The 17657-nt window shown below is 48.6% G+C and overlaps 1 protein-coding gene across 1 annotated transcript in view; it reads left to right on the plus strand.

Moving 5' to 3' along the window:
- The window catches only part of PAPSS2 (3'-phosphoadenosine 5'-phosphosulfate synthase 2), a 90130-nt gene extending 83099 nt beyond the window's left edge, over positions 1-7031 (plus strand). Inside the window, exons 10-12 of the mRNA XM_029060655.1 lie at positions 2543-2811; positions 5725-5954; positions 6376-7031. Of these exons, the coding sequence (XP_028916488.1) occupies positions 2543-2811; positions 5725-5954; positions 6376-6517 (641 nt within the window). The 3' untranslated portion in view covers positions 6518-7031. The remainder of the gene's footprint in view (positions 1-2542; positions 2812-5724; positions 5955-6375) is intronic.
- Positions 7032-17657: the final 10626 nt, after the last annotated feature.

The following is a 17657-nucleotide window of genomic DNA, read 5'->3' on the forward strand; positions in this document are numbered from 1 at the left end:
CTCCATCTGTAAAATGGGGATTAAGACTGTGAGCCCCACATGGGACAACCTGATTACCTTCTGTTTACCCCAGTGCTTAGAACAGTGCTTGGCACATAGTAAGTGCTTAACAAATACCATCATTATTTATTATTTATTTACCTCATCTCATTTCTTTCCTACCACAAACCAGCCCACACACTTTGCTCCTCTAATGCCAACCTACTCACTATACCTCAGTCTCATCTATCTCACCACCAACCTCTCGCCCACGTCCTGCCAATGGCCTGGAACGCCCTCCCTCTTCATAACCGACAGACCATCACTCCCCCCACTTTCAAAGCCTTATTAAAAGCGCATCTCCTCCAAGAGGCCTTCCCCGACTAACCCCTCATTTCTCCGTCTCCCACTGTCTTCCGTGTCACCCTTGCGTGGATTTGCACCCCTCCTGTAGCCCCACAGCACCTATGTACATATCTGTAATTTAATTATGTAAATGTCTGTCTCCCCCTCTAGGCTGTAAGCCTAGTGTGGAGCAGGGAATGTGTCTTCCAACTCTGTTATACTGTACTCTCCCAAACACTTAGTACAGTGTGCTGCACGCAGTAAGCGCTTGATAAATATGACTGATTTACTATGCATTTGACTGTGTGTCCCTTAAGTACTTCAATGCTCGCCACAAATAGGTAAAAATATTCTTACACTTTACTATTTCCCCTATCGATAATGTATTTTAATGTCTGTGTCCCCCCCTCCCCCCCTGCCGTCAACTATAAGCTCCCTGTGGACAAGGATTGCATCTACCAAGTCTGTTGTAAGTCTCTTAATAAGCTCCCTGTGGGCAGGGAATGTGTCTGTTCTATTGTTTCATTGTATACTCTCCAACGTGTAGTGCAGTGCTCTGCACAGACTAAGCATTCAAAGATATGATTGGCTGACTGTTTTGCCCATAGTAGGTGCTCAATAAATAACATTGATTGATTGACTGTTAAGCACTTGCTATGTGCCAAGCACTGTGCCGTAAGCACAAGGGCAGGTACAATACGATTAGATCAGATACAGCACCTGTTCCCACATTCATTCATTCAATCGTATTTATTGAGCGCTTATTATGTGCAGAGCACTGTACTAAGCGCTTGGAATGTACAATTCGGCACCATATAGAGACAATCCCTGCCCAATAACGGGCTCACAGTCTGAACGGGGGAGACAGACTGCAAAGCAAAACAGAACAAAACAAATGAGACTCATAGTCGAAATTGGAGGAGGAATAGCAATTAAATTCCTATTATGCAGAGGAAAAAATTAAGAAACATAGAAGTTGTGATTTGCTTACGGTCACGTGGCAGACAAGTGACAGAGTGGGATTGTAACCCAGATCTCCTGATTTGTATCATCAGGCCATGCTGCTATGAAAAGATGGAACTGGCATTTTATTGAGAAGCTGCACGGCCTAGTGGATAGAGCACGGGCCTGGGAGTCAGAAGGACCTGGAGTCTAATCCCGCTGCTGCCACTTGTCTGCTTTGTGACCTTGGACAAGTCATTTCATGTATCTGTGCTTCAGTTCCCTCATCTGTCAAATGAGGATTAAGACTGTGAGGGAACAGGGACCGTGTCCAGCCTGATTAGCTTGTATCTACCCCAGCGCTTAATACAGTGCCTGGCACATATGAAGAGCATAGCAAATATGACAATTATTATAATTATTGGAACTGCCGTTTTATTGAATTGAGGGAGGGGCAATCCAAAGCTTCTCAAGCTATTAAGAAAGCATGTTTCAAGTAGCTATTGTGAGAAGGGTCCAGAAAGCAGGCTTTAATAACAACTGTGGCACCTAAACATTTACAACGTGCCAAGCGCTGGGGCAAATACAAGTTAATTCACCAACAGTATTTACTGAGTGCTTACTATGTGCAGAGCTCTGCGTTAAGCACTTCAGTTTAGATACAGTCCCTGCCCCGCACATGGGTGTCACTGTTTAAGGGAAAGGCAGAGCAGGTATTTAAGTCCCATTTTACACAGGAGAAAAACAGAGGCACAGAGAAGTAAAGTGACTCGCCCAAGGCCACTCAGCTGGCAAATGGCAAAGCCAAGGCTATAACTCAGGCCTCCTGATTCCCACTGCCGAGCTCTTTCCACAAGGCCACGCTGGGCATCACGCCCTTTTTACGATTCCTCCTCCTTGAGAGGTAGATTTGGAGAAGTGACCAATTGGGGGAAGACTGTTGTTTTGGTTTTTTGTGATGATATTTAAGCGCTTACTATACCAGGCACTGTCCTAAGCGATGTGGTAGATACAAGATAATCACGTTTGACACAGTCCCTGTCCCACATGGAGCTCAAAGCCTTAATACCCTCATTTTACAAATGAGGTAACCGAGGCCCAGAGAAGTGAAGTGACTGGTCCGAGGTCACAAAGCAGGCAAGTGGTGTGGTCGGGATTAGAACCCAGGTCCTTCTGACTCCCAAGCCCATGCTCCATCCACAAGGCCACGCTGCTCATCGCGTCTTCCCTTCCGCGCCCACATCCCGCTGGGACGCCGTGCCCCTTCTCATTGCAGATGCAGTCTTCGCCTTCCAGCTACGCAACCCCGTCCACAACGGCCACGCGCTGCTGATGCAGGACACGCGGCGTCGCCTGCTGGAGCGCGGCTACAAGCAGCCGGTGCTCCTCCTGCACCCGCTGGGCGGCTGGACCAAGGACGACGACGTGCCCCTGGAGTGGCGCATGAAGCAGCACGCGGCCGTGCTGGAGGAGGGAGTCCTCGAGCCCAGCTCCACCGCCATCGCCATCTTCCCGTCTCCGATGCTCTACGCCGGCCCGACTGAGGTGAGGCGGACCCTGCTCGGGGCAGACTATGTCCTCTTGGCCCCTTCCCCCCCAAAACCGCTTCTACCGTCTCCTCTGTCTCTTGGATAGATTCCTGGTGGGGAACTTGAAACTCATCTAGGCATTTGGATCTCTGACCTTTAGGCATTATTTTTTAATGGTATTTTTGAGCGCTTACTATGTGCCAGCCACCGTACTTAAGTAGATACAAGTTCATCGGGTTGGACAGAGTTCCTGTCCCCCATGGGGCTCACGATCTTAATCTCCATTGTGCAGATGGGATAACTGAGGCACTGAGAAGCGAAGTGACTCGCCCCAGGTCACACAACGGACAAGTCAGTCGATCGTATTTACTCAGCTCTTACTGTGTGCCGAACACTGTACTAAGCCTTGGAAGAGTACAATATTGCAATATACAGACACTTTCCCTGCCCACAATGAGTTTATGGTCTAGAGAGGGAGACAGACATCGATATAAATAAATGACAGATATGCACATAAGCACTGTGGGGCTGGAAGGGGAAGCGAGTGATGGCAACAGAGAAGGGAGTGGAAGAAGAAGAAAGGAAGGCTTAGTCAAGGAAGACCTCTAGGAGGAGATGTGCCTTCAATAAGGCTTTGAAGGCAGGAAAAGTAATTGTCAGTGTCAGCTATGAGGAGGGAGGGCGTTCTAGGTCAGAGGTAGGCGAGGGCAAGAGGTCAGCATCGTGATAGATGGGATGAAGGCACAGTTAGAAGGCTAGCATGAGAGGAGCAAACTGTGTGGGCTGACACAGAGAAGTGAAGTTTGAGGCACAGAGAAGTGAAGTGACTTGCCTGAGATCACATGGCAGACAAGGGGTGGAGCAAGGATTAGAACCCAGGTCCTCCTGCTTCTCAGGCCCGTGTTCTCTCCACTAGGCCATAATAATAATGTTGGTATTTGTTAAGCGCTTACTATGTGCAGAGCACTGTTCTAAGCACTGGGGTAGATACAGGGTAATCAGGTTGTCCCACATGAGGCTCACAGTCTTCATCCCCATTTTACAGATGAGGAAACTGAGGCACAGAGAAGTGAAGTGACTTGCCCACAGTCACACAGCTGACAAGTGGCAGAGCCGGGATTCAAACCCATGACCTCTGACTCTCAAACCCGAGCTCTTTCCACTGAGCCATGCTGCTTCTCTAATGCTGCTTCCCCCTTTGATATTCACTCCAGCGTAGCACATATGTACATATCTTGAAATGATATATTATAAATTATTTATTTTAGTGTCTGTCTCCACAACAGTAAGCTCAATAAGGGTAGGGAAAGCGTCTTCTGTTGTATCATATTCTCCCAAGTGTTTAGTACCGTGCTCTGCACATAGCAAGCGCTCAATAAATACCACTGATTGATAGGGTGGTTCTTCCTACCACATCTTCTGCCAGGCTCTCTGGGGAAAATGATATTTATTGATATTTATTGATTTATTGGGAAAAACAGTTATATGGATGCATCCGGCTGGTGCGGCTTCCTTAATGTGGGATTCAGGAAGAATTATCTCCCCCCTTGTTACAAGAGTATGAATGGACTAGTATTTATCAATCAATGGTACCTACTGAGTGCTCACTACTATGCTAAATCCTTGGGAAAGAACAATACAGCAGAGTTGGGAGACATGACCTCTGCCCACAAGGAGCTTACAATCTATGGGCTGGGGATTTCACTCCATACTGAGCGGTACTAATCCCCGATCTGCCACTTACCTGCTGCGTGACCTTGGACAAGTCACTTAACTGCCCTTGCCCCAGGTACCGCATCTGTAAAATAGGGTTTTAATATCTGTTCTCCTTCCCACTTGGACTGTGAGGCCTGTGTGGGACAGGGACGGTGTCCAGCCTGATTATCTACCCTGGCGTTTAGTGCAGTGGTGGGCACATAAACACTTAGCAAATACCACAATTTATTAGTATTATGATCGTCCTTCCAGAAACCCACTGAAGGATTGGCTTTCGAAGGGGGGATGTGGGCATCAGGTAAGTGTCGAAGCGACTAAAAGTAGAGAGGTGGTTTGCTGCTGAAGTTTGGTCTTTACTATGGGTGGCTTAGTCATGTGATCTCCACAGGCATTTAGCTTATCACCACTCCTTATCTGGCAAAAAAAGCATCTCTTGCATAAGCACTTGCGACTTGCGAGCCACCTCGGGTGCACAAGAAATGCTGTAGCCTTGGCGGCCAACGGCAAGGTCTTTGTACAGTTTGGAGGGCACAGACTGCAATGGAAAACAAACACATCCAAGGGCCTCGGCTTCCCCGTGGAAAACGTTTTCGGTTTATTTTTTGTTGGAAAAATCACCACCTTCACCCGAATATGCCACTCAAGAGTGAGACCTACAGGGAAATCTGTCACTGTGAACCAGACATTTTTGGTTCCAGGTCTATTTGGTTCCTCTGTCTGCCTGAAAGGCCTCTAAGGGGCAGAATGAGACTGTCAGAAAAACCCAGGCTAGGTCAGTAGCTTTTATAAAAAGATGGTATTTGTTAAGAGCTTTCTATGTGCCAGGCACTGTTGGGGTAGATGCAATAATAATAACAATAATAATAATAACTGTGGTATTTTTAAAGTGCTTTCTGGTTGCCAGGCACTTCGCTAAGCACAAAGGTCTATACAAGATCATCGAGTTGGACACAGTCCATGTCCCACATGGGACTCACAGTTTTAATCCCCATTTTACAGATGAGGTAACTGAGGCACCGAGAAGTGAGGCAACTTGCCCAAGGTCACGCAGCAGACAAGTGGCGAAGCGGGGATTAGAACCCGTGATCTTCTGGCTCCCAGACCCGGGCTCTATCCACTACGCCACGCTGCTCGGTCCAACACAGCGTGACCAGCTCTCCCCGGGAGCTCTGCAGGTCTGTGCTTCACGAGTGTGTTTGTCACCTCCTCTCAGGTCCAGTGGCACTGCAGGGCCCGGATGATCGCAGGAGCCAATTTCTACATCGTGGGGCGGGACCCTGCGGGCATGCCACATCCCGAGACCAAGAAAGACTTGTATGAGCCCACCCACGGGGGGAAGGTCTTGAGCATGGCCCCCGGCCTGACTTCGGTGGAAATCATCCCCTTCCGAGTGGCGGCGTACAACAAAGTGGAGAAATCCATGGCCTTCTACGACCCAGCCAGGTGAGCCTCTCGGAGCGCCGGAATTTCACCCGGCCTCCTGCGGTTGGGGAGTGGAGGCAGAGATTGGGTGGGGAGACACGGGGAGGAGAACTGGAAGGAGATGAAAGAAGAAGAGACAGTGCAGAAGGAGGGAGTGGGAAAGGTCTACCCCCTAGAACAAACTTCTTCAGCAGTAACCCCTCTGGCCTTCTATTTCTTCTTGGGAAAGCCGTTGCCATGGGACTACCAGGCCGGCTGTGGTGAGATTACCCGGGTTTCCTCTGTTTTGGGGGGTTTTCAGGGGCCGAGGGACCCATTCCCGACGATTGAGGAGGTTTTAGAGGGAGCTGATGGGGAAAGCGTGACTCCCAGGTAGCTAGCCAGGTGTGCGGTAGGAATCGCTCGGGCGGATTCTGCTCACCCAGTCACCGTTTTGCAACAGGCACAGCGAATTTGACTTCATCTCGGGAACGCGGATGAGGAAACTCGCCCGGGAAGGAGAAAACCCTCCAGATGGTTTCATGGCCCCCAAAGCCTGGAAAGTCCTGACTGAATATTACCAATCCCTGGAAAAGAACAGCTAAAGTGGCTGGCCCCAGCAGCTTCGCCCAGCCTGGCCCTCCTCTCCCCTCTCTCTTCTAATTATAGCTCATTGTTTGCTCCTTGGCTCCAACCGGGCCTGCAGTTCCAAATCAAATGAAAGATCCAAAAGGAAAATTCACAACTGACAACCAACTTTTGTCCTGTGGAAAACCACATTCTCGTACATTTCTGTTTTCATTAATTCTCTTTAAATGGTGCTATGCTAGGGCCCCGCGTCTCATTTCAGGGCTAACTGCAGTCTTGTCAGTCAGCCCAGAACATCTATCAGCCCTCACTTCAGGTCACTGCTACAGCTGTACTTCTCAAGTGCCTAATTCTTTGCCCCACACCAAGTGGGACAAACTGTAAATACTACTTACTACTTTACATTTTCCCCATTGGCTTTCCTACACGGACAGAGTTCTTCACTTAGACCAGATGCCCGACGTGGGACAAGGACTTCCTGACCTAATCATCTTGTACCTACTCTAGTGCGTAGTACAGTGCTTGGCACATAGTGTGTAGCACATACTATAAAAATAACAATTATAGAAGTAGCATGGTCAGAGGATCTGGGTTCGAAACCCAGTCTGCCACATGTCTGCTGTGTGACCTTGGGCAAGTCAGTTACCTTCTCTATGCTTCAGTTCCCTCGATTGCAATTGGAGAGTCAATACTTGTTCTTCCTCCTACTTGGACTGTGAGCCCCAAGTGGGATATGATTATCTTGAATCTATCCCAGCGCTTAGTACAGCAGCGTGGCTCAGTGGAAAGAGCCCAGCCTTGGGAGTCAGAAGTCATAGGTTCGAATCCTGGCTCTGCCACTTGTCTGCTGGGTGACCGTGGGCGAGTCACTTCACTTCTCTGTGCCTCAGTGACCTCATCTGTAAAATGGGGATAAAGACTGTGAGCCTCACGTGGGACAACCTGATTACCCTGTATCTACCCCAGTGCTTAGAACAGTGCTCTGCACATAGTAAGCGCTTAACAAATACCAACATTATTATTATTACAGTGCTTGGCACAGAGTAAGCGCTTAACAAGTACTACCATTCTTATCATCATCATCATTATTATTATTATTCCACTACAGCATAAACTTGTGGATTGTATCGACTCTATTGTATTCTCCCAAGAATTTGTACAGTGTTCAGCCCAGAGTAAGCATGCAGTAATTAGAGAAGCAGCATGGCCTAGTGGAAAGAACATGGGCCTGAAAGTCAGAGGACGTGGGTTCTATTCCCAGCTCCGCCACGTGTCTGCTGTGTGACCTTGGGCAAGTCACTTAACTTCTCTGTGCTTCAGTTCCCTCATCTGTAAAAAGGGGATTAAGATTGTGAGCCCCATGTGGGACAGGGACTGGGTCTGATCTGATAACCTTGTACTTACCTGGCACTTAGAACAGTGTTTGGCACACAGTAAGTGCTTAAATTCTATTATTATTATTATCAATTGATTGATGACTGAAAGACATCCCCACTCTTTATTGCTCTGCTGGCATCAGGCAGCAGTCACTACAGGAAAACAGACAAGGAGTTTGCCTCCAAGCTGGCTCTGCAGGGTTTGCTGACTCTGAGAACCCAGAGGGAATTACTCTCAGGGTGTTAGGGAGAGGAAGGTTTCTTAAAACCTAATAGAGACAACCAAAAGGCAAACGTTCACACCAAACCACAGGCCTAATTTAATCTTAGAAATCTACGCAACGCTTTTTAGAAAACACGTCTGATCCCAGGCAATGTTTCCAATGAATCAATTATATTGAGCACTTACTATGTGCAGAGTTCTGTACTAAACACTTGGGAGAAAGGGGAAAATGCCATTTACTTTGAGCGCTTACTGTGTATACAGCGCTATACTGAGCACTTGGAAAAGTACCATACAACGGTGTTGGTAAATATGTTCCCTGCCCACAAGGAGCTTACAGTCTAGAGGAGGAGACAGAGATTAATGAATGGATTTTAACAAATACATTGAACCTTGTCAACAAGAAGCGCTAAATTTGGCTAATATTAGCCATTGTTCTGTGGCTGTGCCAGATTTCGAACGAAAGGCTCGGGGCTAAGGCAGATGCTAAACTTGCTCTCTAGATGCTTTTCCTTTGCTGCGGCCTTTGGGTGAAGTGGAAACACTTGTTTATGTTTATCATCATTTATCGAGTGCCCACAGTGTGCACAGCACTGTTGGCGTTTGGGTCTTTCCACCTTTTTGCTTGGCTTCAAAACTATTTCTGTAAAGGGACTAATGATATTCTTTTGCCTTTGAACCCCAGGCCTTAGGGTATTGTGGGGAGAAGCTGAAATAAACCCTCAGCAGGCCTGTGGGATCTCCGGCATTGACCTGGGCCAGAAAGCAAATGCCCCGTCCTATGGGGAAGGCTTTCAGGCTTTCCCTTTGGCTTTCTCGCGTCTAATCTTTCAATGAATGGATTTTCTCATGGGGCTGTATGAAATCTAGGGTTACCAGCAAAGTATAATTGTTTATCATTCTTAAACTCGCCTTGTGATTGTACACTTTTAAACGGAAACATTCAGTACTATCTTTTTATAATGTATTTATTGAAAACTTGAGACTGGATTTAGTGCCTTAACTGATAGAGCTCATGATTTATAATATATTAAGAATTTGGCAATCTGTTCTATTAGCACTTGTATTTAGTGCAAATGATTACTTCATTGTTCAAAACTCTTGCTTTTTAATATTTGAATAAATAGCCTCAAATGGACAACTGGTTCTGAATGATTTGCATCTTGAGCTACCAGCCTTTGTAAATCTGTGGAACTGGAAGGTGTAGAGCAGCAGCCTAGTAGGAAAACACCCTAATTAAGAGGCAGCTTCTCTCTCTCATCCATGTTTATGGAATTTAGCCATGCAAAAATCAGCTCCAGGCTGGTGGTCAACTGGCAAGGTAAAGTATATTTTTTTGGTGTGTGTGTGTACACGTATAAATGTACACACAGCAACCTGAGGAGGAGCCTCGGCCCAGATTTCATTTCTCCTCCTCTGGCAGTTCACAAAGCCGCGCCGTCTCTTTCTGAGGAGAAGATGAACGAAGTTGCTTAACTTGTTTTTGGATTCCAAATGAACACATTTTTTCTGACAAAATCGTCATCCTCCCGCCCACCGCCCCCCGTCGTGGCATGTCCATTTTCTTCATTCATTCATTCAATTGTATCTACTGAGCGCTTACTATGTGCAGAGCACTGTACTAAGCGTTTAGAAAGTACAATTCAGCAATAAAAAGAGACAATCCCTGCCCATCCCGGGTTTCAGACCCCCTCATGGCTGTCTTCTAGGGAATGTGGCAGGACTGGTTCGCCCCTCTGAGACCAGGGGCGGGGGTTCCCTGGGCCCACCTGGGAAAGGCTGGAGGGAGGAGGAGTCAGCAGTAATTACCTGGTAATTGGAAAAACCTGAAGAATAATTCCTGGCCTGCTGAGGGTCCTCTCTAAAATGCCTAATCCCTCCAGCCCCGCCTGGGCCTGATTATCCAGTTTGCAGACATCCAGTCCTTCACTCCCAAACTCATCATTGACTGCTCCTTGCCACTTTGGCTATGATCCTTCTTGCCCTCTAGCCCCCACGGTCGGGGGATGAAAAAGAAGGAAATAAAACCATATCTATTACTCTCCTCCACTTCAAAATCTTATTGAAGGCACATACGATTGAATGAATGCATCAAGGGGCCTTCCCTGACTTATTTACCTCCTTTCCTCTTCTCCCACTCCCTTCTGCATTGCCCTGACTTGCTCCCTTTATTCATGTCCCCTCCCAGCCCCACAACACTTATTTACATATCTGTCATTTATTTATTTATAGTAATGTAAGCAGCGTGGCTTAGTGGAAAGAGCACGGGCTTGGGAGTCAGAGGACATGGGTTCTAATCCCTGCTCCGCCACTTGTCTGCTGTGTGTCCTTGGGCAAGCCACTTAACTTCTCTGCGCCTCATCTGCAAAATGGGGATTAAGACTGTGAGCCCCACGTGGGACAACCTGATTACCTTGTACCTACCCCAGCGTTTAGACCAGTGCTTGGCACATAGTAAACGCTTAACAAATACCATAATAATTATTAGTGTTACTATGATTAATGTCTGTCTCCCCCTCCTGACTGGATGCTCACTGTGGGCAGGAGATGCATCTATTTATTGTTGCATTATGTCCCATAAACTTAGTACAGTGCTCGGCACACAGTAAGTGCTCGATAAATATGACTGACTGATTCACAGAAAGCACTGACTTCTGCAGGTTGTTTCAAAGAAAACTTTGGTGGGGGAGATACTGCAACTCTTTACTAAAACAAGGTTGGGGAGTTATAAGAATTCCCATGTCCGCTTCCCTCTTCTTCCTGTCCCGATAAGAGCCGATGGGACACACACACACAGAGCAGTAGAAAAGGTGGAATCGATGCTTTTCCCTTCCCAACAGCACCCAAGGATGGCTTCTCCTTGAGCAGTCCCTAAAGCAATACCAGAACAACCCTAGAGCAGTCTCCAAACAGTCCCCAGTGAAATCCTAGAGCAATTCTGGAGCAGTACCCGGAGTAATCCCTGGAACAGTCCCCAGAGCAATCCCAAAACAATCCTGGAGCAGTCCCTGGGGCAATCCCCGAGCAGTCATGAGAAGCACGAGAATGTGCATGAGAAACAGCGTGGCTTAGCAGAAAGATCATGGGCTTGGGAGTCACAAGTCATGGGTTCTAATCCACGCTCTGCCACTTGCCAGCTGTGTGACTTTGGGCAGTCACTTCACTTCTCCTTGCCTCAGTTACCTCACCTGGAAAATGGGGATTAAGACTGTGAACCCCAGTGCTTAGAACTGTGCTTGGCACGTAGTAAGCGCTTAACAAATACCACTGTCATCATCAACAGTCCACAGAACAATTCTGGAGCAGGGGAGTCCCGGGTGCCATCGCCACAGCAATCCCAGAACAATCCTGGAGCCGTCTCGGGACAGTCCCCAAGCAGTCCCCGGAGCAATCCTAGAGCAATCCCTGGAGCAGTCTCCGGAGGAGTCCCCAGGGCAATCTCAGGGCAGTCCTGGAGCAATATTAGAGTAGTCCCTGGAGCAGCCCCCAGAGCAAACTCAGAGCAATCCCGGAGCAGACCCTGGAGTAGTCCCCTGGTAGTCCCTGGAGCAATCCCCGGAGCAATTTCAGAGCAATCTCAGAGCACCCCCGGGGCAGTCTCCAGAGCAATCTTGGAGCTGTCCCTGCAGCAGTCTCCAGAGCAGTCCCCAGAGCAATCCCAGAACAATCCTGAAGCAGTCCTGGAGTAATCAATCCCTGGAGCAGTCAGTCCCTAGGGCAGCCCCAGAACAGGCCACCTGACCTCTTTAACTATCCAGCCCTTTTCTGCCCCTCCGCACTCCCCGGGGTTGAAGGGGAGCAGCAGGTGAGTTGGTTTGGAGACTCCGGAACACGGGATGAGGCCTCGAGCTGCACTGCCCGGATTGTGAGTGAATCCTCCAGCTCTTCCCTTCCTTTCTTCCTCCCTTCCTTCCTCCCAGGCTGCTTCTCCCACGGGGCAGATGTGGACATAGTTCCCGGTCCTGCTGAGGCAGAGGCACAGGCAGGGGGATGGAAGAGGGGGCCAGGGCGGGTGGTGGGACAGAGACTGCGTGTCAGGGTGTGCCACTCTCCTTGTCACTGCACAGCCGGCAGATCCCGGGCTGCAGCCAGGAAAATTCCAGGAACCAGAGCGGAACAGAGCAGGATGACTGCCAGGAACCAGCTCCCCCTCTATCTGGAACTCTTCCAGGTGGGAAGGGTGTCCTGCTCTCTCTCTCACCTCTATCTCTCCAACCCAGGGCTGCTTGTGAGAAGCAGCGTGGCTCAGTGGAAAGAGCAAGGGCTTGGGAGTCAGAGGTCATGGGTTCGAATCCCAGCTCTGCCACTTGTCAGCTGCGTGACTGTGGGCAAGTCACTTTACTTCTCCGTGCCTCAGTTCCCTCATCTGTAAAAGGGGGATTAAGACTGTGAGCCTCAGGTGGGACAACCTGATTACCCTGTATCTACCCCAGCATTTAGAACAGTGCTCGGCACATAGTAAGCACTTAACCAATACCAACATTATTATTGTTGGGCCTGAGGGAAGGGAGAAGGATCCCAGGGGCCAGCCAGAGAAGCAGCGCAGCCTTCTGGATAAAGCACGGGCTTGGGACTCGGAAGGACTTGGTTTCTAAACCCGACTCTGCACACTTGTTTGCTCTGTGACCTTGAGCGAGTCACCTTGCCTGTGCCTGGAAAATGGGGACTAATAATAATAATGGTATTTGTTAAGCGCTTACTATGTACCAAGCACTGTTTTAAGTGCTGGGGTAGATACAATGTTATCAGGTTGTCCCAAGTGGGGCTCACAGTTTTAGTCCCCATTTTCCAGATGAGGTAACTGAGGCACAGAGAAGTGAAGCGACTTGCCCAAAGTCACACAGCTGACAAGTGGCGGAGCCAGGATTCGAACCCATGACCTCTGACTCCCAAAGTCGGTGCTGTTTCCAATAAGCCACGCTGCTGTGAGACCTCTCTCATCAAATTCACTCTCTCACTTTCTCCACCTGCCCAACAGCTGTGTAGACGGTCATTGGGACATCTTTGTTTACGGGGTGAGGAAAAAAAAAAGGAGCAAGCTGTCTCAGTAACAGATCTTCTTCATTTTATCAAGCCATCTCAGTTCAGGACAGGGTTACATAATTGACGACACAAACCTCCTGCGATGAACTCAAAGGAGATTGGGTTTAATACCCCTCAGGGGCATCTTTTGAGGTCAGTAGAATTCTTCCTTTGCAACTGGACCTGTGTCATTTGGATGTTTGATATTCACCCCACAACACTCATTTACTTATCATATAAATTGTATATTGCACATTATTTATGTTAATGTGTCTCCCCTTCTAGACTGTAAACTTGTTATTGGTGGGGAATGTGTCTACCAACTCTTTGTAATTGTACTCTCCCGAGCGCTTAGTACAGTGCTCTGCACAGAGTTGGCGATCAATAAATACCACTGATGATGCTGATGATTTACCACAGGACATGGGCTGCATCCAACCTCATTAGACTTTACCCAGCAGAGAAGCAGCAAGGCCTAGTGGATAGAGCCCGGGCCTGGAAGTCAGAAGGACCTGGTTTCTAATCCCAACTCCGCTACACATCTGCTGTGTGACCTTGGGCAAGTCATTTCATTGTGGTTTAGTGAAAAGAGCATGGGGTTGGGAGTCAGAGGACGTGAGTTCTAATCCCAGCTCTGCCACTATCTGCTGTGACCTTGAGCAAACAATTTTACTTCTCGGGGCCTCAGTTATCTCACCTGCAAAATGGGGATTAAGACTGTGAGCCCCGCATGGGACAACCTGATCACCCTGTATCTACCCGAGCAGTTAGAACAGTGCTTGGCACATAGTAAGCCCTTAACAAATACCATAATAATAATAATAATAACTTCACTTCTCTGTGCGTCAGATACCTAATCCGTTAAATGGGGATTAAGACTGTGAGCCCCAAGTGGGACAGGGACTGTGCTTGGCCATAGTAAGCACTTAAATACCACAATTATTATTATTATTGTTACCCAATGCTTAGTACAGAACCTGGCACATATTAAGTGCTTAACAAATACCTTAAAAAAACCCAAACATTGTCCTGAAAGGAACAGCCCAGATAAGAGCCAATCTGTTCACTATCTGGTCTTTGGTCATCACCAGCTTTTTCACTCCCTCTCTCTCGCTACCATACCCATCCCCTGTCCACTGCCCACTGCCCCCCACCGTATGGGAAAATGCCAAGGAGCCCCAGCTGGCCGCTCACTGTCCCCCTGGACACACATGCTGAAAAGCAGCGTGGCTTAGTGGAAAGAGGTGGTGGGCCTGAATCCCCGCTCTGCCACTTGTCAGCTCTGTGACTTTAGTCAAGTCTCTTCACTTCTCTGTGCCTCGGTGACCTCAACTGTAAAATGGGAACTAAGACTGTGAGCCCCACGTGGGACAACCTGATAACCTTGTATCTACCCCAGCGCCTAGAACAGTGCTTGGCAAGTAGTAAGCGTTTAACAAATAGCATCATTATCACCCACGGGTGAGGCTCAAGGCCCACCACCTCTCTGGGCCTTTCTGTGGCAACAACACGGCTAAGGGGGCCGACCACTCACTTGCTGATCATTCATTCAATCAAATTTATTGAGCGCTATGTGCAGAGCACCGTGCTAAGTGCTTCGAATGTACAATTTGGCACATCCTACAGTGAGGGACAGGGATTCTTACCTCTGTGACTGTCTTTGAGCCAACTCTGGTAGAATCCCAAGCGTCTGCCATGGTGCTGAGCTAAGCAAACACTAGTGGTGATGCTTCTAAGACAGCAAAACACACTGGCAGGACAGAGGCTCCACACACAAAGGCCACAGATGCCACAGCTACCTGTATGGAAGACAAGCTTTGACAGGTGCTTAGTACAGTATTCGGCACACAATAAGCACTGAACAAATGCCACAGTGATCATCATCACAGATCCCGCATGTCTCTGAACGGCTCTGACTCGAAGAACGAGGGGAATCCAGCCATTTTGATGTTGTACGGTACTTTCCCAAGCGCTTAGTATAGTTATTCTCTCTGCAGTAAGCGCTCAATAAGTAGCACCAACTGATGGATTGATAAAAGATTCTGCACGTTTCCCTGACTATATCTGACTCGAAAAACAGGAGGATTGGGCAGGACACTGCTGTATTGCACTCTCCCAAGCACTTAACGCAGTGCTCTGCCTACAGTAAGTGCTCAATTGATTCATCGGGCTGCAATTCAGCAGGGGAGGGTGGAAAAGCAGTAAGCCGAAGTCGGACGGGTGAGGTTTTCTTCTGAGACCTTGCAGGTCCTGCTTCAGAAGGTTTCCAATCGGGAACCCAGGCATGAATGAAAACAAAGTGGTCAAAGTTTGAGCTGAAGATGTGACGTGCCCCAGGGCAGAGAGAGAGCGGGAACAAGGAACAGCCAGACCGCAGACAGAATGACCCCGTTCCCTTCCCCACCAGGACCTCCCCCCTGGATCCATGGCCGGGGCCGGCACGTTCCCGTGATGTTTATTTTCTCAAATTATCTGACGGCTCTTTGGACCGGGAGCCCGGGACGGCGGGCCCGTGGCCAGGTCTGTCTGGTTGGTAAGCCGGGGGTGGCCCTTGGGGCTGCCGGACACCCAGACACGTGTGACATCAATCGTGTAGCACTGGGCGTGCAGTGTGTGTCGTGACCACATTACACGCACCGTTCCGGGGAAGTGTTGAGGCCTCCCAGACTCAGAGCTTTTCTCCAGGGAGGGGACAGCAGGAAACCCCACTTTGTCCCTTTCTCCAAAGCCGCCGCATTCTCTTCCAGGGTCTGGGTGAACATAGGCAAAACGTTCAATAAATACCATTGACTGATTGATTGATTGAAGGTGCTGAAGTGACAGTTGGGAAGGAAGTGGGCGATTTCAGAGGTCTTTGAAGATAAGGAGACTTCCAGGTAGATGAGGAGAGGTGAGGCATAAGGAGGAGACTGGCTTTAGAAGAGTACAGTGTGCGGGCTGGGTTGTAGTGGGAGAACAAGGGAAACAACATGGCCTAGTGGATTGAGCACAGGCTTGAGAGTCAGAAGGACCTAGGTTCTCATCTCTGCTCTGCCACTTGTCTGTGTGACCTTGGGCAAGTCACTTCACTTCTCTATGCCTCCTCTGTAAAATGGGGATTAAGACTGTAAGCCCCATGTGGTTGTCCAACCCGATTATGTAATACAGCACATAGTAAGCACTTATCACTCATTCATTCGATCGTATTTAACGTAACGAGTACTTACTGTGCAGACCACTTGGGAGAGTACAATACAACAATAAACAGATAAATTCTCTGCCCACAATGAGCTTACAGCCTACATTGGGGGAGACAGACATCATACAAATAAATGAACTACAGATATGTACATAAGTGCCACGGGGCTGGGAAGGGGGAAAGAACAAAGGGAGCGTGTCAGGGTGACGCAGAAGGGAGTGGGAGAAGAGGAAAGGAGGGGTTTAGTCTGGGAAGGTCTCAGAGAGGAGATGTGCCTTCGATTAGTCTTTGAAGAGGGGGAGAGTAATTGTCTGTCGGATTTGAGGAGGGAGGGCGATCCAGGCCGGAGGCAGGACGTGGGCTCGGGGTCATTGGCAAGATAGGCAAGATCGAGGCACGGTGAGAGGGCTAGCATTAGAGGAGAGAAGTGTGTGAGCTGAGTTATAGAAGAAGAGTAGCAAGATGAGGTAGGAGGGAGCAAGGTGGTGGAGTGCTTTAAAGCCACTGGGGAGGAGTTTTCGTTTGATGCGGAGGTGGATGGGCGACCACTGGAATTTTTTGAGGAGCAGGATGACACGACCTGGACATTTTTGTAGAAAAATGATCTGGGCAACAGAATGAAGTACAGGCTGGAGAGGGGAGAGACCAAGAGGCTGGAAGGTCAGCAAGGAGCTGATGTAGTAATCCAGGTGGGATGGGATGAGTGGCTGTATTAACATGGTAGCAGTTTGGATGGAGAGGAAAGGGCAGATTTTAGCAATATTGCGATGGTGGGCGCGACAAGATTTAGTGTGCGGACTGAATGTGTGGGTTGAATGAGAGGGTTGAATGAGAGAGAGAGGTCAAGAATAACTCCAAGGTTACAGGCTTGTGAGACACGAAGGATGGTGGTGCCGTCTACAGCGATGGGAGAGTCAGCGGGAGGACAGGGTTTGGGTGTGAAGATAAGGAGTTCTGTTTTGGACATGTTAAGCTTGAGGTGATGGGAGGACATATGTCTTGAAGGCTGGAGGAAATGCGAGACTGCAGAGAGGGAGAAAGATCAGGCTGGAGATGTAAATTTGAGTAACACCCAAATAGAGGTGGTAGTTGAATCCACAGAAGCGAATGAATTTTCCAAGGGAGTGGGTGTCCGTCTCCCCTGATTAGACTGTAAGCCCGTCAAAGGGCAGGGACTGTCTCTATCTGTTAACGATTTGTACATTCCAAGCACTTAGTACAGTGCTCTGCACATAGTAAGCGCTCAATAAATACTATTGAATGAATGAAATGGGGAATAGAATGGGACCCAGAACTGAACCTTGAGGGACACCGGCAGCTGGGGGGCGGGAGGAGGAGCCCACAGAGGAGAATGAACG

This window comes from Ornithorhynchus anatinus, chromosome 3, assembly GCF_004115215.2.
Source record: "Ornithorhynchus anatinus isolate Pmale09 chromosome 3, mOrnAna1.pri.v4, whole genome shotgun sequence".
In the NCBI taxonomy this organism is placed as follows: Eukaryota; Metazoa; Chordata; class Mammalia; order Monotremata; family Ornithorhynchidae; genus Ornithorhynchus; species Ornithorhynchus anatinus.